The 23,931-nt window shown below is 41.6% G+C and overlaps 1 protein-coding gene across 10 annotated transcripts in view; it reads right to left on the bottom strand.

The window, feature by feature from the left end:
• The window catches only part of LOC110453881 (pleckstrin homology-like domain family B member 2), a 226,074-nt gene that overhangs the window by 110,470 nt on the left and 91,673 nt on the right, over nucleotides 1-23,931 (bottom strand). For 9 of the 10 annotated variants that reach the window (XM_021503079.1, XM_021503074.1, XM_021503078.1 and 6 more), the window contains one exon: nucleotides 13,989-14,111. In XM_021503079.1, the coding sequence (XP_021358754.1) occupies nucleotides 13,989-14,111 (123 nt within the window). Of the gene's footprint in view, nucleotides 1-5,510; nucleotides 5,657-13,988; nucleotides 14,112-23,931 lie in introns of those variants that run through there. The other variant, XM_021503083.1, reaches the window with a different exon arrangement.

Genomic DNA, 23,931 nt, shown 5'->3' with positions numbered 1-23,931 from the left:
CTACATCTGGTCAGATAGAGCTCCCCAACTACTGTCTGTCCACAACTCATACAGACCACTACCTCAGTAAGTACCTACATCTGGTCAGATAGAGCTCCCCAACTACTGTCTGTCCACAACTCATACAGACCACAACCTCAGTAAGTACCTACATCTGGTCAGATAGAACTCCCCAACTACTGTCTGTCCACAACTCATACAGACCACTAGATATACAGGCTCCTATTTAGAGTTACTTTGTTGACAAAAAATAGCCAAACAAAGAAAATATTTACGACACCTTTATGTCCATTTTGTCCATTTAGGACTCATCAGTGGACGAAGGTCAAATGAATGTTAGTGATTCAAAGCTGGTAGAAATAAAACAGAAAACTGACCAGACAAATGTTTTGTGCTATTGTCTATATCGAGAGAACCTTAACACAGGTAAACATGGGTAAGGTTCCGGAGGGGTTGGGTAAGGTTCTGGAGGGGTTGGGTAAGGTTCTGGAGGGGTTGGGTAAGGTTCCGGAGGGGTTGGGTAAGGTTCTGGAGGGGTTGGGTAAGGTTGTGGAGGGGTTAGGTAAAGTTCTGGAGGGGTTGGGTAAGGTTATGGAGGGGTTTGGTAAAGCTCTGGAGGGGTTGGGTAAGGTTATGGAGGGTTTTGGTAAGGTTCTGGAGGGGTTGGGTAAGGTTATGGAGGGGTTGGGTAAGGTTTTGGAGGGGTTGGGTAAGGTTCGGGAGGGGTTGGGTAAGGTTCGGGAGGGGTTGGGGAAGGTTTTGGAGGGGTTGGGTAAGGTTTTGGAGGGGTGGGGGAAGGTTATGGTGGGGTTGGGTAAGGTTCTGGAGGGGTTGGGGAAGGTTCTGGAGGGGTTGGGTAAGGTTCTGGAGGGTTTTGGTAAGGTTCTGGAGGGGTTGGGTAAGGTTTTGGAGGGGTTGGGGAAGGTTTTGGAGGGGTTGGGTAAGGTTATGGTGGGGTTGGGTAAGGTTTTGGAGGGGTTGGGTAAGGTTCGGGAGGGGTTGAGTAAGGTTTTGGAGGGGTTGGGTAAGGTTTTGGAGGGGGTGGGGAAGGTTTTGGAGGGGTTGGGTAAGGCTTTGGAGGGGTTGGGTAAGGTTTTGGAGGGGTTGGGTAAGGTTATGGAGGGGTTGGGGAAGGTTCTGGAGGGTTTGGGTAAGGTTCTGGAGGGGTTGGGTAAGGTTCCGGAGGGGTTGGGGAAGGTTCTGGAGGGGTTGGGGAAGGTTGTGGAGGGGTTAGGTAAAGTTCTGGAGGGGATGGGTAAGGTTATGGAGGGGTTTGGTAAAGCTCTGGAGGGGTTGGGTAAGGTTATGGAGGGGTTGGGTAAGGTTTTGGAGGGGTTGGGGAAGGTTTTGGAGGGGCTGGGTAAGGTTTTGGAGGGGTTGGGTAAGGTTTTGGAGGGGTTGGGTAAGGTTATGGTGGGGTTGGGTAAGGTTCTGGAGGGGTTGGGTAAGGTTCTGGAGGGGTTGGGTAAGGTTTTGGAGGGGTTGGGTAAGGTTCGGGAGGGGTTGGGTAAGGTTTTGGAGGGGTTGGGGAAGGTTTTGGAGGGGTTGGGTAAGGTTCGGGAATGGTTGGGTAAGGTTCGGGAGGGGTTGGGTAAGGTTCGGGAGGGGTTGGGTAAGGTTATGGAGGGGTTGGATAAGGTTTTGGAGGGGTTGGGTAAGGTTCGGGAGGGGTTGGGTAAGTTGGATGTGAAATGGTAAAATTTATATTTAAGCATTTAATTTTTGGAAGACTTTTTCAAATAACAGACAAAATGTTTAAAACCAAAACAGTTGGAGATTGCGAGACAGTTTGCATCTTGCAACGGCCTGTTATTCCAAACTTTCTCCCCTCAGACATATTTGATAAATGGCACTGTCTTGCCAAGATTCCAAAGTGCCAATCACAATATTTCGGTCTATATTTTTTACTGTGTACCAAAATATTCCAGAAAGATGTGTTCTGCATCAAGCTGCAAGTCCTGATTACTGTTTTTAGATAGATCCCACAGGTGCAACTTCAGCGATGTGAAAGTGTGCCAGCGGTAGAGTCACTTAGGTAGTCTGTATCTATCTAGGTATCACTGGTAAAACTTCACAACTATTTCTATTGTAAATATATTAATCTTATTTAAGAATGCAAACTTTAAAGTTTGGGGGTGGGGGCTGAGGAGGAGCTTTTTATCTTGCATCCATCCTTATACACAGAAAATAAGGAAAGGTTGGAGGGGGTGGGCTTATATACCAGTAAACACAGTATACTAATAGACAAAGACTGTGAGGGTGGGGCTGGAGAGGATGGGGTTTGGAGAGGGTGGGGTTGGTGAGGGGGAAGATAAAGAGGGTGGGATTAGTGAGGTGGAAGATGGAGAGGGTGGGGTTTGAGAGGTGGAAGATGGAGAGGGTGGGGTTTGTGAGGTGGAAGATGGAGAGGGTGGGGTTTGGAGATGGTGGGGTTGGTGAGGGGGGAGATGGAGATGATGGGGTTGGTGATGGAGGAGTTTAAAAGGATTAGGTTGGGGAGGTGGGGTCAGAGAGGGTGGGGTTTGTGATGGAGGAAATGGAGAGGGTGGGGTCGGAGAGTGGGGTTTGTGATGGGGGAGATGGAGAGGGTGGGGTTTGTGATGGGGGAGATGGAGAGAGTGGGGCTTGTGATAGGGGATATGGAGAGGGTGGGATCAGAGAGAGAGAGGGGTTTGTGATGAGGGAGATGGAGAGGGTGGGGCTTGTGATGGGGGGGATGGAGAGGGTGGGGCTTGTGATGGGGGAGATGGAGAGGGTGGGGTTTGTGATGGGGGAGATGGAGAGAGTGGGGCTTGTGATAGGGGATATGGAGAGGGTGGGATCGGAGAGAGTGGGGTTTGTGATGAGGGAGATGGAGAGGGTGGGGTTTGTGATGAGGGGATATGGAGAGGGTGGAATCGGAGAGAGTGGGGCTTATGATGGGGGAGATGGAGAGGGTGGGGTCGGAGAGAGTGGGGCTTGTGATGGGGGAGATGGAGAGGGTGGGATCGGAGAGGGTGGGGCTTGTGATGGGGGAGATTGAGAGGGTGGGGTCGGAGAGAGTGGGGCTTGTGATGGGGGAGATTGAGGAAGCCAATAACTTGTAAATGTTGTAAATAAAGATTATAATTTAGAGGTGTCTGACTACAGACAAAGTATTAGTGGTGAACATAACAAAAGGGGTTTAAAGTGTTCAGCCATCATATATAACTCCTATCAAGTTCTTCTCATTGAAATAAGAATTATGAACAAAATGTGCCTACTTTTCGTTTAAGTTCTATTTTTAAGAGTAACCTCAACCAATACCAGAGAGTAAAGCATATTATTCTCTTCTGAATAACGGTTTGCTGTAGAGTCTGAAAAGTCTGACTAATGTCAGGATCAGAGAGTAACCTCAGGGCACACACTGGACGACCTGAACTTGTGAGACCATGGCCTCTATAATGTTAGACACAGGAAATCATTCGTGCATGTTAATGTAACATAATGGTAACCAGATTTCTGTTGTTCGCTATACAAAATGGAGGGAAAACACATTATCATCCTACTCCAGGGGTCGATCCCCTCCCTCACACATCAATGATCTCACCACAAATCATTATCCTACCCCAGGAATTTGGGCCACTCCCTATTACATCATCATCCTACCCCAGGGTTCAATCTCCCTCACACACCAACAGAATGAGGTTCCTACCCCAGGGGTCACCCTCCCTCAAACACCATCAGAATAAGGTTCCTTCCCCAGGGGTCACCCTCCCTCACACACCATTAGGATGAAGTTCCTACCCCAGGGATCACCCTCCCTCACATACCATCAGAATAAGGTTCCTACCCCAGGGCTCACCCTCCCTCACACACCATCAAAATGAGGTTTTACCCCAGGGGTCACCCTCCCTCACATACCAGCAGAATAAGGTTCCTACCCCAGGGGTCACCCTACCCCACACACCATCAGAATAAGGGTCCTACCCCAAGGGTCACCCTCCCCCACACACTATCAGAATAAGGTTCCTACCCCAGGGGACACCCTCCCTCACACACCATTAGGATGAAGTTCCTACCCCAGGGATCGCCCTCCCTCACACACCATCAGAATAAGGTTCCTTCCCCAGGGGTCCCCCTCCCTCACACACCATCAGGATGAAGTTCCGACCCCAGGGATCACCCTCCCTCACATACCATCAGAATAAGGTTCCTACCCCAAGGGACACCCTCCCTCACACACCATCAGCATAAGGTTCCTTCCCCAAGGGTCACACTCCCTCACACACCATCAGAATGAGGGTCCTACCCCAGGGGTCACCCGCCCTCACACACCAGCAAAATGAGGTTTTACCCCAGGGGTCACCCTCCCTCAAACACCATCAGAATAAGGTTCCTTCCCCAAGGGTCACCCTCCCTCACACACCAACAGAATGATGTTCCTACCCCAGGGGTCACCCTGCCCCACACACCATCAGAATAAGGGTCCTACCCCAAGGGTCACCCTCCCTCACACCCCATCAAAATGAGGTTTTACCCCAGGGCTCACCCTCCCTCACACACCATCAGAATAAGGTTTCTTCCCCAGGGGTCACCCTCCCTCACACACCATCAGAATTAGGTTCCTACCCCAGGGGTCACCCTGCCCCACACACCATCAGAATAAGGGTCCTACCCCAAGGGTCACCCTCCCCCACACACTATCAGAATAAGGTTCCTACCCCAAGGGACACCCTCCCTCACACACCATCAGAATAAGGTTCCTTCCCCAAGGGTCACACTCCCTCACACACCATCAGAATGAGGGTCCTACCCCAGGGGTCACCCTCCCTCAAACACCATCAGAATAAGGTTCCTTCCCCAAGGGTCACCCTCCCTCACACACCAACAGAATGAGGTTCCTACCCCAAGGGTCACCCTCCCCCACACACTATCAGAATAAGGTTCCTACCCCAAGGGACACCCTCCCTCACACACCATCAGGATGAAGTTCCGACCCCAGGGATCACCCTCCCTCACACACCACCAGAATAAGGTTCCTTCCCCAGGGGTCCCCCTCCCTCACACACCATCAGGATGAAGTTCCTACCCCAGGGATCACCCTCCCTCACACACCATCAGAATAAGGTTCCTTCCCCAGGGCTGAGTTCCCCTTATCATCACCTAACAGTGATGACAGGTCACTACCCTAGGACATAACAGTAATGACAGGTCACTACCATAGGACATAACAGTAATGTCAGGTCACTACCCTAGGACATAACAGTAATGACAGGTCACTACCCTAAGACATAACAGTAATGACAGGTCACTACCCTAGGACATAACAGTAATGACAGATAAAAGGAATGAGGTTTCAGCATCTCCTCCCCTTGACAAGATGTATACATCTACATCAGGAATCACATGGGCAAAAGTAACAACAAGACCAATAGTTAGGGTCAAAGATCGCCTTCCCGCTCACATAACAGAGAGAGTTACCTAACCTGGGAATCAGACACCCCTAAACAGACAGAAACACTACTGTATAATAAGAGAGTGGTACCTACCCCAGGGGCCCAGAGATCTGGGGTGAACCAGGAGCTCCATGTCAGTAAAATCCTGGTGTCAAAAAGTCGTAGATGCCATATTGGACACCGACTACACACACATCCTGTTTATAAACAGACACAGCATCTAGTCTCCCAGCCTCCCAGTACACCCCATCACACTCCAATTATCTCTGTATCGGGGCTCTAGAGGGGAACTCCCAGCCTTGCAGTACACCAATCACACTCAAATTATCTCTGTATCGGGGCTCCAGAGGGGAACTCCCAGCCTTGCAGTACACCCGTCACATTCAAATTATCTCTGTTTTGCGGCTCAAGATTGGGACTATAAAACAGGGTTTTGAGATGAAGAATAATTCTAGTAAAAGCACGGTCAGTTATAACTAGAACTGTTGTCCTGTCGTCTTCACCAAGTACTGTAGGAATAGCACTTTCGAGGATGTTTTTAAGGGTTAAATTAAAGGGGCATTACTCCATAATTAGGGAAGGTAACTCCAATATATATATACGTTATTTACATGCACTTGATGTACTTATTAGTATCAGTGAAATCATTATCGTACCAGTGTAGGAAGAACAAGTGCAAAAACACTTTTAAACGATGGGACACAGCCCCAAATATAGGGGAGGTAACTCAAATTTATTCACCTTATTCACATACCCTCAACATATGTGATGTGTATACAAATTAACATTCAAATCAGTGTAGTACTTCAGATGAAGCTGTAACAACAATAATTTAAACAAAGGGGCTTAACTCAAAATATAGGGGAGGTAACTTCAGTTTTTATTCACATTCCCTTAATATCAAGGCTATGAGTACAAATTATTATTAAAATCAGTGAAGCACTTCGGGAGGAGTAGTGTAATGTAAAGATTATAAATATTGCATAAAATATCATTGCACTGTTTACTCGGAGAACAATCACCATGGTTACAAAGAACTCATTTACAATGGTTACATGGTAAAGCCTTCGTCCAAAAATAACTGACTTCTGTTAAAACCAGTTTTTGTCCACAGCCTGTGCCAAGTAAATATTGTTTAATTTCCCTAACCTTGCGAGCTATATATACAGATACAGGACTGGTGGAAATTAGCACACCAAGCTATTTCTATCAACTAATGTTATATGAAGCCAAAACACTTTCAGTGCCTTCCAAGATATCAAATTAAAATGATTCAGAGTATTTCTAACACAATGAACAACATCAGGCCGATTATTGTAGCGTAGACAGCACATCAGGAGTTAGTCATCAAATACTGCACAGGCCAACAACTCATTTTTCTACGAAATCGTGTGAAGTGACATTTCAATTGCAGCAGAGTTCACTTGTACAATTTTCTGCTGCCATTAGTAGAAAGCATGTTTTTTTAAATAAAATTAACGACACTCAAACTGACATTTTTATCACACTTCTAACATTTTATGAGTTTTACTTATTTACTTATCATAAATGTATACAACTTATATTGAAATGGGGTTTTATGTCTACTGAAAATGTAAAAATAATGGTGAGAGTTTTTACTGTGACAAGCTGTGTGACAGATATGACTAACCCACTACCAGCAGGTTTTGATGGTGCAGTTGTAATGTGTAATGTTATCAAGATTGTGGCATATGTTAGGAAAATTAATACAAATTTATACCTGTGTAATCTGACACCCTGTCGGACACAACACAGAGGTCAGGTCTAATACAAACTTATACCTGTGTAATCTGACACAGTCAGACACAAAACAGTGGTCAGGTCTAATACAAACTTATACCTGTGTAATCTGACACCCTGCGGGACACAACACAGAGGTCAGGACTAATACAGATGTATACCTGTGTAATCTGACACCCTGTCGGACACAACACAGAGGTCAGGACTAATACAAACTTATACCTGTGTAATCTGACACATAGTCGGACACAACACAGAGGTCAGGACTAATACAAATGTATACCTGTGTAATCTGACACCCTGTGGGACACAAAACAGAGGTCAGGACTAATACAGATGTATTCCTGTGTAATCTGACACACAGTCGGACACAACACAGAGGACAGGACTAATACAAACTTATACCTGCGTAATCTGACACACAGTCGGACACAACACAGAGGTCAGCACTAATACAAACTTATACCTGTATAATCTGACACCCTGTGGGACACAAAACAGAGGTCAGGACTAATACAATCTTATACCTTTGTAATCTGAGACCCTGTGGGACACAACACAGAGATCAGGACTAATACAAACTTATACCTGTGTAATCTGACACACAGTCGGACACAACACAGAGGTCAGGACTAAAACAAATGTATACCTGTGTAATCTGACACCCTGTGGGACACAACACAGTGATCAGGACTAATACAGTTGTATACCTGTGTAATCTGACACCCTGTGGGACACAACACAGAGGTCAGGACTAATACAAACTTATACCTGTGTAATCTGACACCCTGTGGGACACAACACAGTGATCAGGACTAATACAAACTTACACCTGTGTAATCTGACACCCTTTGGGACACAACACAGAGGCCACATTAACGTGGCCGATCCGACACAACACCTACCATTCAGATTACACAAGCTGTCTGAATACATAAGTCTTATTTGGCAGTTTTCATCAGAAATTGCATTGCATTATTATACTGGATTATACAGGATGTCAGATTAATCAGGGGTCAGATTAGACAGGTTTTGTTACAAACTGTATGTACCTGTTACCTTTCCTTTAGAGCACATCAGAAGTAGCTGTACAGATGGGTACCAGCATATAAGTTACAGTACCTACAGCTCACTGTGGGCCATTTAGATAGAATTGATGCTAAAGTTACTTACTGAACAGTGTTCTCTCACTGACAGACCCCATCACAGTATAAACGTCACATTAAGGAAAACAGGCCAGAACAAATTCACAAATATTCTAATGTGTCTTGCACTCATAATTATCAATTTGAATCTCTACTGATAATTTTTGTTTTGAATTTCAGCCTTTTTTTTAAAATAAACCAGATTGAAGTTTGTTTGTTAAAGTTGTCTTTACAATGATCAGCCTTCTTACAGCTGACCATGAGGTCCCCGATGTTGATATCAATATACCCACATGTCATGTAGAGATGCTCTTCAACTTACATTAATACACAATTTGAAATTCTCTGGAGATTGCAGAAAAGAAGGGCACTTAATTAATGGAAGCAGGCTGTTCCTAGATTAGCATATTACAGGTACAAAGTCCCGCCTATGGTTCTGTTAATAGATGATATACAACTCTGACTAGGAGGTCAATTAAGTGCATGCATGGTTGCCATGCCTTCAGGGGAAATGGGATTCTAGTACAGAAATTTATTATAAATAAAATTTAACTGACTTCAACCAAGTTCAAATGTACTAGCAGATTATAGTCAATAAAACAAATTTTGAAATGTACAAACTACAGTACAGTGTGAAACTCTACAAAGCTGACCGCGTCTATTTGGAAACTGTCCACCTCTGGTTTAACAAAATAAATCACTGTGTTCGGTATCAGTTCTCAATCTTTATCATAGCATCAGGAAGGTTCTGAAACTTGGTCTTTCTCAAGTCTGAATAATGAATCAATTTACTGTGCCAAGAGTCTTCGATTGTACATCTGAATAGAGTTTTCCTCACATAGTCCAAAGTGTATTTGTAGGTAGTCTGAGGTCACTGTATATTGCACCAATGCAGAATATTTGAAAAAGTTATCAAAAAATTACAGTTCAACACACTTTTTCGTTGTGATTTGTCTGTTATTCTTGAATAGGATAAGAGTCAGTGAGTCACTAAGAACGATGAGTATGTCGGTGAAACTCTCTCGCAGTTAAAGCCGATATATTTTTTATTTTAGTAAAAAACTGAAATTGTTGTAATTTTAAGCAGCTGTCTATCTATGATTTGCTGTTTACTTACAGAAATAATTCAATGCAATTGACATACGATAATCCAACACATGTTAGTACACACATGGCTATTTTAATGTATGTACATAGCCATGTCAGAAACGCTACATCCTAACATCAATTGGGATTACCTAATGAATTACTCACTTTCTAAAACCCTGGCAACCCCTCTGATGTCAGACAAATTATTTGTCCCATTGACAGTTTTCAGCAGTTAAAACTGTTTAACATTCTTTGTTTGAAATGCCAAGTTGAGTCCACATCTACATTTTTATGATAATCTTTTGCAACACTGGCTAAAATCAGGTGTCACTGTGACAACTGTCCGACATCACTATGACAACTGTCGGACATCATCAAACTTTGAGGAATCGTCATCTGTAGAGTTGGAAACTGTTTACAAAGATACAGTTTTACTTGGCATCAAAGTCAGACTGTAAAGTTCATTGGTAGTATTTTTAAGAGAACACACATGCTCCACTTAAACCTGACCAAGGGTTTTATTGTGAGATAAAAAAAACTACAAGTAAAAGATAAAAAGGATATATACAGAGACTGGAGCTCCCCTGCTACAGGGCAATTACAGTGTTACAGCTCTCCCTCCGGTCCCCCCCCCCCCCACCCCCCCCCTCACCCCCCCCCCCCCCGCACCTCTTCCTTCCCCTACCCCCTCCCACCTTACAGTCCCTTCCCCTACAACTCTTCCTTCCCCTCCCCCCTCCCACCTTACAGCCCCTTCCCCTACAACTCTTCCTTCCCCTACCCCCTCTCACCTTACAGCTCTCCCAACCCAACCGTACAGCCCCCTCCCCTACAGCTTTTTCTTCCCCCTATCCCACCCAACCTTACAGCTCCCCACCCCTAACTTATAGCCCTCCTCCCCTTACAGCTCTCCCAACCCAACCGTACAGCTCCTTCCCCTACAACTCTTCCTTCCCCTACCCCCTCCCACCTTACAGCCCCTTCCCCTACAACTCTTCCTTCCCCTATCCCCTCCCACCGTACAGCTCCCCACCCCTCACTTATAGCCCTCCTCCCCTTACAGCTCTCCCACCCCAACCGTACAGCTCCCCACCCCCACCTGACAGCCCCATCCCCCACAACTCTTCCTTCCCCTACCCCCTCTCACCTTACAGCTCCCCTCCACCCCCCCCCCTTACAGCTCCCTTTCACCCCCTCACCTTACAGGTCCCTTCCACCCCCTCACCTTCCAGCTCTCCCAACCCAACCGTACAGGCCCCTCCCCTACATCTTTACCTTCCCCCTATCCCACCCAACCTTACAGCTCCCCTCCACCCCCCCCCCTTACAGCTCCCGACCCCCACCTTACAGCTCCCTTCAACCCCCTCAACTTACAGCTCCCTTCCAACCCCTCATCTTACAGCTCCCTTCCCCCCCCTCACCTTACAACTCCCTTCCAACCCCTCATCTTACAGCTCCCTTCCCCCCCCTCACCTTTCAGCTCTCCCAACCCAACCGTACAGCTCCCCACCCCCACCTGACAGCCCCATCCCCCACAACTCTTCCTTCCCCTATCCCCTCCCACCGTACAGCTCCCCACCCCTCACTTATAGCCCTCCTCCCCTTACAGCTCTCCCACCCCAACCGTACAGCCCCCTCCCCTACAGCTTTTTCTTCCCCCTATCCCACCAAACCTTACAGCTCCCCACCCCCACCTGACAGCCCCATCCCCCACAACTCTTCCTTCCCCTCCCCCCTCCCCCCTTACAGCCCCCCCCCCCACATCTTTTCCTTCCCCCTACCCCACCCCACCTTACAGCTCCCCACCCCCACCTGACAGCCCCATCCCCTACAACTCTTCCTTCCCCTATCCCCTCCCACCGTACAGCTCCCCCTTCCCAACCATACATCCCCCTCCCTTACAAATTTTCCTTCCCCCTACCCCACCCAACCTTACAGCTCCCTCACCCCTAACTTATAGCCCCCCTCACATCATGGCGCCCCAACCCCTACCTTATATCCCCCCTCACTATCTCCACACCTGGTACAGGCTATCTCCCAACTCCCACAGCCAACATCTCTGTAATTGATTCTAATCAGTTGTCCGGGCAGACTCCTAAACTTTAATGGTATTTCTACTATACTTGCCTGTTATTTTAAATTGCTACCGTTTCCTAGACCTTTTGAACCAAACAAATGTTTTATGCTCCAAATAAAATCTCAATCTTTGAAAACAGGATCGCCCAATAATGCTCTAGTTAGACCCGGTCTCCAATGCCCTGTCGTACACCTACCGTAACCATCCATCATTATTTGCCCAGTCAGCCTTTTTTTCCACTGATCTGATAAAATGTAGCTCTCCCCACTATTTTTCCATACATACTTTCGAACTTCAAAGAGATTCCAAATCTTTTACTGCCAACATTGCCAATTTGACTTTACTAAAAAATCATCAAATAAAATCCAAATCCTTTACCATCTACTTCAAAACAAACAGATGTCTTTGAAGGATAATGAATTTTGAAATCAATTTCTTTGTGATTTCGTGACGATATGTAACATACCTGTACAACAAAAACATGTTATATTAGGTATACTTTACATTAACACGATAAACGTGGAATTTTAATCTACAATATCTCACAAGACATCAAAGTTAATGATGAAGTTTTGAATCTCACAGCGTTCCCTGTTAGGTACACAATTTCTACACTCAATACTTGTTATACATTTGCTATGGTAGGGTAGAGGGTGGTGGTGGATGGGGGTCACTGGGTAAAAGGTTTACAGGAACAGGTGATTTTGACTTATTATATATAAATTGCATTTTGCACTGAAGCTATAAAACGGAATGCCATACAATTGCTTATAACGCAACAAACATTTTTTGCATCCAGAAACCTTGGCCTTTGTGCAGTTATTTAGATCTGACATTTTTATTTTTATTTAAAAGTTTCATTAAACTTCTTTGATATTAAGGTAAAATAAATCAAAGAGAAAAAACAAATCTACCAGTTAAGGGTACCTTTTTGTCACAGGAATTTCTTGATCCATAATTTCTCACCACCAATACAAATGTAGAAAGATCCTTTTTACAGACTGTTTTTTGGTAACTTATAGACCACAGGTTCTGGATTTGGTTCGACTTGTGTCCCCTGAACCAGAAATCACAACTATGCATGTAATAACCACAAGACTTTTTGTTATTGTACTATGTGTTGGTCCACACGTGTCACACACTTGTCCCGCACATTTCAAACTGCATGTGTATTTGATGGTACAGAGGCCCCACATGGTATATAACAAACAACACATGCCACAGGTCTATGTATACAGAACCATGTGTGGAGCAATCTGTGTCTAATAGCAACTTAACTCCTGGGGGGTAATCATCCTTAAAGAAGTTCTATCCCCTGCGGGAGGGGGAAAGGGGAGGGGGGTCACTCATTTCTAAAACTCTGTTAAGAAGCTCATGAAATATCCTCAGTACAACATGAAAATTCGTGGAATTTATATCCCCCACTTTCAGGATATATTGTAGGTAAACATAATTGAGGTTAGGTTTAAATATGTGAGTATCGTGCTGTTGAGACATAATGTATAGCTTGAAACTTGAAGAAAAAAAAGTCTTATCTAATATTTGCTGGAGTTATTAAGGGGAAACTGCAGGTAATGACTCTGCCAAATGGAGTCTGATTAAAGTGGTTGTCAAACTTGGCCGAGCCCTTAATGCGTTGAACCCTGTTTCTAAGTTTGAAGACAATCGGATACTATTTGCGAGACTTAATGAACAGAAACGGAAGATAATGATGTTTTCAAGGGGCCATAACTCCGCCAAATGGGGTCCGCTGGAAGTGGTTGTCAAACTAGGTTGAGCCCTTAATACATTTAACCCTGGTATCAAGTTTAAAGAAAATCGTTAACATTTGTTGTAGTTATAGCACGGAAACGAAACGCAGCAGATATTTATGTTTTTCGTTATTCAAGGGGCCATAACTCCGTCAAATAAAGTCCGCTGAAAGTGGTCATCAAACTTGGCCGAGCGCTTAAGGCATTTAACTGAAGATGATCGGTTAACATTTGTTGTAGTTATTGCACGGAAACAAAACGTGACAGCCAGCCAGACGGCAAACTCAAATTAGTGTCCCCCGTTTAGTTGAAAGCGGGGGATAAAAATGTTTAAGATGAAAGTATGCAGTATAAAGAAAGGATCAGCCATTGGACAAGTGTTTTTAATGGTGTTTTTTAATGGTGTTTTCTTATCAAGATTTTCCAATTTGGTATGATTCTTTCGTTGAATTTATGAGCTCAATTTGTTCAGCCTCTTCTGATATTGTAGAATGTTTAAACACGATGTGGAGATACAACACTGCTATTGTTATTAATACTAGCCTGAGTTATCTACACAAAACAACAATTCTCACGTTAGGGAGAGTTGTCTCCCCCCTTAATTGTCACAATGATGGTGTCTGAGATAGCAATGTAGAGAAAGTCGTTGCCAGGTCATTAAAACGTAGAATTAAAAAATAGAAGTCATCAGATTTTTTTGATTTTTTTAAAAATCTTAAAGAAATAGCTAGGTATATGATAGTCTTACCTTGTAAGAAGTGCAGAGGGGCACATGATATCCGACAGTTGGGGAGAGCATCTTTAATCTTCTTGGCCTCCTTTGGGTGGTTGAACCGGAAATAGTTGGACCTCCCAAGGCACACCATACAACCTGCAAATACCACACATTTATATCTGAATTAAAGCTTCTGTAGTTATCTATGTGGAAAATATGGACGTTTGGCTAAACAATTACCAAAAATCTGGAAAAAATTTGGACTGGAGCAGAGAACTACTTCCAGATAAATTGTATTAATTAAGTAACCTCACATTAACTCTTGCACCCCTACATATTTAAACTGGACTTGCCCAGTCTTTGATTTGGTAAGGTTCAAATGGGACTTTAGGGGTGAATGGGTTAAATTATACAAGTTTGAATAAAATTAGAATATTTCTACTTGCTGGTCAACAGTAAATTAACTTTAACCTTCTCACTGTGATCAATTCTTAATCCAAGTGACTACATCACACTACTACTTACAGTAGGAGAACTAAATATCCAAACTACGGTCATGTTAGGTATAAAATCTCCAAGTAAATGGTCCACCACAGTTATACTACAGAGTACACACCATAGATACTGGTAAAATCACTCCTGCCGGCTGACACTATACCAGAACCACTTCCTGTGAGAAATACGGGTAATTGTCTTATCTTAATTCCTTTAACTCCTGTGTAAATCCACTGGAGGCTGAGCCAGACCACTTACCACTCAAAACTTTTCAAATGAAAATGTTTACAAATTAAAGATCTTTGAAAAAGAGTGAACCTTTTTTATTTGAAGAGACATCCATGTACGTACTGTAAACCATTCCTATTGTATCCTCGTGTAATCCAATAAACTGACAAATTTCTGACATCAAGCGTGTGGCAGTGTTCCACACAGAATTGTATTTGAGACACCTTAGATAGCAGACTTCTACATTAGGTGTTGATATTCAAAATTACAATCTCATTACCATATACCTGAATCATCCTGTGATCATGTCAACACAATGTAAGATGATGATATGCGTCCCAGATATTGATATTATCAGAGTTGTTCCTGGATAACCGAAACCAATTCCCTAGATTTCAGAAAATTTGACAGCTTGATGTAAATCTACTTTTATCCTTTTTAACTCCATTGTCTTTTCACAAGAAGGAAGGATTTTTCTGAGCTTCCTGTTATAAATTAAATCCTATAAGGAAAATGAGGAAATTTTAAATCGTGTTCTGCTAGAAGCAAAATGTATATATATTTTTTTTATTTGATTTTCCTTTATCAAATTGTGAATAATAATGGCAAAATCTCATAAGAAACTGAAATGAATTTCAGCCCCAAATTGAAGAGGAAGTGACAGGTGTAGACAATGTATGTCTGATTTACATGAATGTTATATAATAAAGCCTGTTAATAATTTATAATCTTCAGGGAAGACTGCAAGATTTTGTGTTGTATTAATGAAAACTCAAAAACTTATCTTACTGTAGAAAAATACAAAAATCAACCCATCATTTACTTAAAAGTTTAACAAAAATGTTCAGAACATTCATACTCTTTAAGTTCAATCCTTAACAATAACTGACCTTATAAATCTATATCAACGTGTAAGGCCCCTAGATATTAGTACCAGCTGGCTGAAATGATATTAGTGTCATCAGCTCTAAAGCAGAAACAATAAAATAATCTAATCCTTAGTTTAACATACAACGGTACTGTTATAGGAATAGCAAAGGATTTTGAATATCTTGGGGTTTATTTTACTAAAACTGGTTTGACACAGTTTAATATTAAACAACTGTATGGTAAAAGGTTTAAAAGCAATGTATGGTGCTATTTCCAAATGTAGGGATCATAATTTGTCAATAGATTGTCAACTTGATATATTTGACAAAGCCATCAAACCTATTGTTTTATACGAATGTGAAGTTTGGGGTTTCTGTAACTATAAACTTATCAAACGTTTACATTTAAAATTTTGCAAACACATACTTAATGTTAAAACGTTTACACCGAACTTTATGCTATACGGAGAACTTGGAAGGTTTCCGCTAGATATTAATGTCAAAGTGAGAATGGTCGGATTTTGGGCTAAAATGACAAAAAAAACAACCAGAATAAATTAAGTAATAAACTGTTAGCAATTTTATCAAATTATGAATCATCATGGCTAAAATATGTGAAAAGTATTTTTGAAGAATGCAGTCTGATACATATATTTAATAGCCAAGAGTTTCAAAGTATACATGGGCTAAAAAGTACCATATTTTATAAACTAAAAGGAAAATTTATATCAAACTGGAGTAATGAAATGTATACTTCTCCGAAAGGAACAAATTATAGAATATATAAGTACGAACTTTGTTCAGAAAAGTACTTACTAGAACTCCCTCCGAAACTAGCTAAAGCGTATTGTAAGTTTAGAACATGTAATACTAAGTTACCAATTGAAAGTGGTAGGTGGTTCAATATACCACGTGAAAATAGATTATGTAGTTTATGTTATTTAAGAGAAATTGGCGACGAATTTCATTATCTGTTTACATGTACACATCAACCAATTCTCATATAGTAGGCGAAAACATATGTCCAGATATTATTATGAAAGACCAAACACATTTAAATACCATACATTATTCCATTATGTAACACAACATGAATTGATATCATTGGCTGAAGTTATTACCGATATTAGTGACATAATTAATTTACAATACTAATGTCCATCCTGTTCCACCATGTATTATTGCCACCCATTTGTATATATGTATTCTCTACACTGTATTGTTATTGTTTATGAGAATAAAACAATTGTCATTGTCATTGTCATTGATTGTACAACCTAACCCTGGTCACATCCAAAGAAGACTCTTTAACCCTTTCACCCCTATGTAACTTAAGTAGACTCTACCATGCATTGATACGGATGAGTCCATTATAGTTAACAGTGTTGAAAGGATTAACCAAATATTCCATATTTCTGACAATGACGATATATTTTAAGATACTCTTACCATAATGGCTAATCCAGCCCTATAGTTAAAAACCAGGGCCATTTTAGAGTAATTTTGTAATCCAAAGCTTAATTATTCAAACGACTAGACTTAACCCTTTCAGCCATATGTAACTTTAGTAGACTATACCATGCATTGATATGGATGAGTCCATTATGGTTTTCGGTAGTGAAAGAGTTAAAGGATGTACCAGTATGTGTGTAACATCAAGTATTTACCATGTAAACAGGAGTATTTCACCTGCTATAGTAAGAATGTACCAAAAAGTTTTAAGAAATTTAAAAATTATATCATGACCCGATGTAAGCATGAACTTATCTAAAAAAAACACCAGGGAAATGGTTTGTTTCTGTAACGAATCTTGTTACCAAAGATCTGACTAGATAATCTGTAACACATTCAGGGATCTACCAGGTGTGGTGTAATTTACTTGTAACAGTAATAGGAACCGATTCCTGTAATGTTTCTGTTGGCTAACCATTACGCTAGAATATCTGTAGATAATAAGACCCCAGTATACTGTCTGCAGGCATGGTGAGACAAAAGTCGAGATACAGCTGGAATGGTTGTTTTTTATCTTGACAAGTCATGTAAGAGTGAAGTGTACAATTCAGTAAACAAATCGCCCAATGCTATTTCAGTGTCCTATAATAAGCCCACCCCTACTGTGAGACAGATATTCAAATGTTTTCACCCTCAAGCTGATGTCAGTGTAAATTAACAGTATATTTTCAGATATAATAAATTTTAAAGAAATATATTACAGATGTCAAACTCCTGCTCTTTGAAATGACAAACTACACCCCTCAATGTGTAGATGAGTGATTGTCCCATACTTTCTCTGTCAGCACATTGTGAGAAATCAGATCTTGAAGGAAACACCAGTCAAGCAGACCATATATTTTAAAATAATGGCTTGATGACTGGAAATATTACAATCCTTAACTACTTAAACAAATTGTGACAATTACAGGCCCTAACTCCTGTAGGTTGAGGACGCTTTGTGTGTTATATAACTATAACTCTGTCCAGATGTTGTACCCCCAGTACACAAACAGCCAGATGTCTACTACAGACAGATGAAGGTACAAGACTGTAGACAGATCACATCTTACAAACATTCCTAAATGTCACAGGGCCATACATACACATGCCGCACTACAGATGCTGTAAGAGACACACAGACGATATCTACACCACACAAACATGTCACTTTCACTTTCATATGTAATGTGCATCCTCTCAGATATTCAGTGTAAATTTCTGTCATACCAAAGAGTACATCGAGATCTATTACATAATTTTCTTGGTTCAGATATACATGTTGATTTCATGCCTACAAAGTGAGAATTATTGAAGACTAATTGTTCAGTTTACTGGTTAGTACAACCAATGACACAGAAAGTACCTGAAAGTGACTGCGAAACACAGAAATAAGTTTTGCAACTGACACGGTTTGGTTTAACACTTCACCAAACAGGGAATCTAAACGCTATAAAATTGTCAACTTTATTTTCCAGAGAAAAGTGGTGGTTTCCTGGGGGTATCTTCTCACCAACTGCTGTTTAATTTCTTTAATTCCAGTTCAAACATAAAACACCAAATCTGGCGCAGATAATCAATAATGTTCACCAACGGCTGGTCCAAGAGCTGTCACAATGCTCCTGACCTGCTGATTGTAGCTAGCTGACATTCTCAGGACCTCATGGCTAGCTGTCAACTGCTCTAGAACTCATGGCCAAACCAGTGTCAAACACTCTGAATCACTAGCCTGATGTATTTTTTTTATTTATTTTTTATCCACACTAAACATTAAATCTGATGATGGGATCTCATATGTTGAAATAAAAAAAATAAAAAATTATAACTATTATGTTCATCAAAAATATATTATAAGATATTTTTTATGATCAATGCACCTGACCTGGCTTCGCGGGTCCTGACAGAACATTTGTTTACCATGGTACAGCCCTGGTTCCTCCAAGTATAATTAAATCTGTGGGAGGGAGGAAGCAGGTGAGGTTTAAACGCTCCAGGACCTGTGAGGGCGCCAGTAGGTACACCTCTCCACCCACACATGCCATCGGTTGTTTCAAGTTAGATTTTATGGCAGAAAATTGTAGGAATCTCTACTGGTAATACCTATCTCCATGTTCCAAGGTCTGGCACCGAAGCTACATCTGTATTTATCATGTGTGTATTGGAATGAGTTTTCCTGTACCTGTATCCTACAGCATGTCTCATTATATATACGAATGGATAAGATTAAACACTTCCTTACTTTACCACTATAATAAAAATAATAATTACAGTAAAAAAATATATCAATATACTTTATCAACACAAAAATGTACCAATATCAACTTTTCATTTAGTCTAAAATCCACAAACAAATTCTAATCACTTTTGATGGAAACAACTTTCCCTGTATCATACGGCATGTCTAATGAATATTTGTATGGAAAAGATTAAACATAAAAAAATATCTGCGAATTTGACAAGAGGTTGATCCCTTCTAAAGCCCCCATGGCCATGTGACAATTACTGTTTCATAAAATCAAGAAAATAATCCCCAGCAGATCCTTGGAGATACTCTGGAACACATCAGACTGCATACCTGGTATATCTATACTTATATGTCAGCCTCTTGATAAACCTACCAACTCAAAATGTTCACAAACCATTACCACACCCAGAACTACTGTACAGGTGAAGGTTTCTGTGTGAAAGCTGTCTGAGATTTCCCATCATATCGTTAGTGTAACAGGGAACAAATTATGTTGTGACGACAAATACAAACTTTGTAGAACTTCCTGAGCGGTCTCTGACATGAATTTGTTGCCCGTTATAGTGGTCTCTGACTTGAATTTGTTGCCCGTTATAGTGGTCTCTGACATGAATTTGTTGCCTGTTACCAAACACCACATTATTCTTCAAAAATGGCTGTTCCACCTTTCAGTAAAACAATTTGTTTAAAATGTATCATGAATCAAAGAAATCATTGGGGTGTAGAGCCAACGCCGTACTTCTAATCTAGGTTCTGTAGGTTCCATTATCCCTTGCTTGGATACCCAGGGGTATGCAGGGCGATTGAAGAAGCCCACATGTTCGGGTGAAACCGGTAGACATACAATAAAGAAACCAACCTATCCTGAGCTTGTTGCGATTGAATATTGCCTTTATGAATCAAAGAAATTACATGCAGAAAGATACAGTAGAATTTTATAAAAAAAAATAGATATAAACAAACAGACTGATGGCATGTTTTTTGTAAGCAATTCGGTTTCATACCATCCTAAATGTTATAAAGATGCATTTTAATCCTAAGCAAGCTTCAAGATTTCAGTTTTCAAAAGTGTTCTCAACAGATCGGTATACTATTATGAGACACCATTACTACGTAGGCCAAAGACACTATGACACTATATATACTGGATCAGATTCTCCCTATACTCTCTGATAATTAATTATCCAATTAATGTTGTGAACACTAATTACTCTAATTTGGAATTTAAGTATAATTTACTTTTTCACCTCAAATATTATTGATTAATGTTATTCAAATGTCCATGCTCTTGTCAGAATTTGTTCAAACCGTATTGAGCTGACAACAGAGGATTGTCTGTAAAACCCCCCCCCCCCCAAAAAAAAAGGCTGGTACTGACAAGATACAAAGACACTCTCACAAAAATATTGTCTCACAGATATTGGCATGGACAACAGCTCATTGGGCAGTGCCATAACCAGGATAGGAGAAGTGCCCGCTACATGTAACTCTGTCTGTACAGTGGTCAATAAGTGTGGTCACTGACCACTCAAATGTCCAGTTTGGTTTGTTAGAAACTCCCCAGACTCCCTTCATCCATCACCTCCCAATCATAAGAACATGGTCTTCATTATAGGGTCTCCATTAAAACATGGCGTAGTCACACTCCCTCTGTTTATATACAATTTACTGAGGTGTTGGGCAGGTTTCAGTTGGCATTAATCGTCAATACAGTGAGCCATTCAAAAATAAATTTGTAAGTAAAAGTTTCCTAAGTTTGTGCTCTTAACTTTTTATTAACTTTTTTGAAACACAAACTTAAGTCTGACTCAGGAATTGAAAAAGTTACTCAGGAAATAAAGTTACCTTAGAGTTATACTTGTTTTACAGCGTGCCATTCTGGCCCACATTACATGGTACATTATCTATAATGTATAGGTATGCAGGAAGTTTGTAATCAAAACACATTAACTGTACTAAGTTACCTCCCCTTGAAAGCCAGACCCCCCCTCAACATGTCAGATTACCCTGGTGATGTGTTTCAGCCATAATTTGATTAACGACGTTAAACTAAAGTTCAGTTCATATATATATAAATACGACCAAAAAACATGTTTAACCGGAATAGATTTCTTTTCTACTAGATTATGTAGAACTTTAATTCATCACCTGTTTCAAATTAAAAATTTAATATTAATTTCTGCTTTGTTATTGAATTCCATCTTGTTTAAATACTAATAATATTTTATAAATACTACAGTATATAGTGATAGTGAAAATAGGAGGGTTAACCAATACAACTGGTATGTTTAATCTGAACCGGGCCAATTGCTGGCGACTAGGTAGTAAAATTTGTTTAGAAAGTCTGAAATCAGGGGTTTCCCCATCAAATAAAAATATTCTAATCACCGTTTCCTTCCTGTCACAAACTTGTACCATCGACCCTCCCCATTCTAGGTAGGGGGGAACCGTTTGCAGGGAGCACAATAACCTGGGTTGTGGTAAATGCCTTTGAAGACAAAGACTTGAAATTAAAGGATGTGCAGTTTCAAAGACACCTGACTAGCGTCTTGATGAAATTTCCTTTTAACACAGCAGTACAGCGTCCGACTAGGAAGTCTCGGCTCACATGTTTGATCCTTAGGAAACGTACATATCATTTCAACCATTTACATCCTCTTTTTAAAGCACACCAAAGTATGACAGCTTCACAAACAAAGATGGCAGATAAATTAACAAATGCTGTTAGCACAATTTTACACTCTCTAGAGCGTCCCATATTTTACACACTCAGCGCCCCATAGTTTACACCCTGAACGCCTAATATTTTACACTCTCAGCACCCATTATTTTACACCCTGAACGCCTATTATTTTACACTCTCAGCGCCCAATAGTTTACACCCTGAACGCCTATTACACACTCAGTGCCCAGTATTTTACACACTCAGTGCCCAGTATTTTACACACTCAGTGCCCAATATTTTACACTCTCAGCTCCCAGTATTTTACACTCTCAGCTCCCAGTATTTTACACTCTCAACTCCCAGTATTTTACACACTCAGCTCCCAGTATTTTACACCCACAGTGCCCAGTATTTTACACACTCAGTGCCCAATACTCTCAGCGCCCAATAGTTTACACCCTGAACGCCTATTACACACTCAGTGCCCAGTATTTTACACCCTCAGTGCCCAGTGCCCAGTATTTTACACACTCAGTGCCCAATACTCTCAGCGCCCAATAGTTTACACCCTGAACGCCTATTACACACTCAGTGCCCAGTATTTTACCCACTCAGTGCCCAGTATTGTACACACTCAGTGCCCAGGATTTTACACACTCAGTGCCCAGTATTGTACACACTCAGTGCCCAGGATTTTACACACTCAGTGCCCAGTATTTTACACACTGCAGTGCCCAGTGCCCAGTATTTTACACACTTAGTGCCCAGTATTTTACACACTCAGTGCCCAGTCTTTTACACACTCAGTGCCCAGTATTTTACACACTCTGTGCCCAGTATTTTACACACTCAGTGCCCAGTATCTTACACACTCAGTGTCCAGTGCCCAGTATTTTACACACTCAGTGCCCATTATTTTACACACTCAGTGCCCAGTATTTTACACACTTAGTGCCCAGTATTTTACACACTCAGTGCCCAGTATACACACTCAGTGTCAAGTATTTTACACTCTCAGCTTCCAGTATTTTACACACTCAGATTACACACTCAGTGCCCAGTATTTTACACACTCGGTGCCCAATATTTTACAAACTCAGTGCCCAGTGCCCAGTATTTTACACTCTCAGTGTCAAGTATTTTACCCTCTCAGCTTCCAGTATTTTACACACTCAGTGCCCAGTATTTTACATACTCAGTGCCCAGTATTTTACACACACAGTGCCCAGTATTTTACACACTCAGTGCCCAATACTCTCAGCGCCCAATAGTTTACACCCTGAACGCCTATTACACACTCAGTGCCCAGTATTTTACACCCTCAGTGCCCAGTGCCCAGTATTTTACACACTCAGAGCCCAGTATTTTACACACTCAGCTCCCAGTATTTTACACACTCAGTGCCCAATATTTTACACTCTCAGCTCCCAGTATTTTACACTCTCAACTCCCAGTATTTTACACACTCAGCTCCCAGTATTTTACACCCACAGTGCCCAGTATTTTACACACTCAGTGCCCAATATTTTACACTCTCAGCTCCCAGTATTTTACACTCTCAGCTCCCAGTATTTTACACACTCAGTGCCCAGTATTTCACACACTCAGCTCCCAGTATTTTACACTCTCAACTCCCAGTATTTTACACACTCAGCTCCCAGTATTTTACACTCTCAACTCCCAGTATTTTACACACTCAGTGCCCAGTATTTCACACACTCAGCCCCCAGTATTTTACACTCTCAACTCCCAGTATTTTACACACTCAGCTCCCAGTATTTTACACCCACAGTGCCCAGTATTTTACACACTCAGTGCCCAATACTCTCAGCGCCCAATAGTTTACACCCTGAACGCCTATTACACACTCAGTGCCCAGTATTTTACACACTCTGTGCCCAGTATTTTACACACTCAGTGCCCAGTATACACACTCAGTGTCAAGTATTTTACACTCTCAGCTTCCAGTATTTTACACACTCA

The sequence above is a fragment of the Mizuhopecten yessoensis genome, unplaced genomic scaffold (assembly GCF_002113885.1).
Source record: "Mizuhopecten yessoensis strain PY_sf001 unplaced genomic scaffold, ASM211388v2 scaffold7529, whole genome shotgun sequence".
Lineage (NCBI taxonomy): Eukaryota > Metazoa > Mollusca > Bivalvia > Pectinida > Pectinidae > Mizuhopecten > Mizuhopecten yessoensis.
This window is presented reverse-complemented; position numbering and strand designations above follow the sequence as displayed.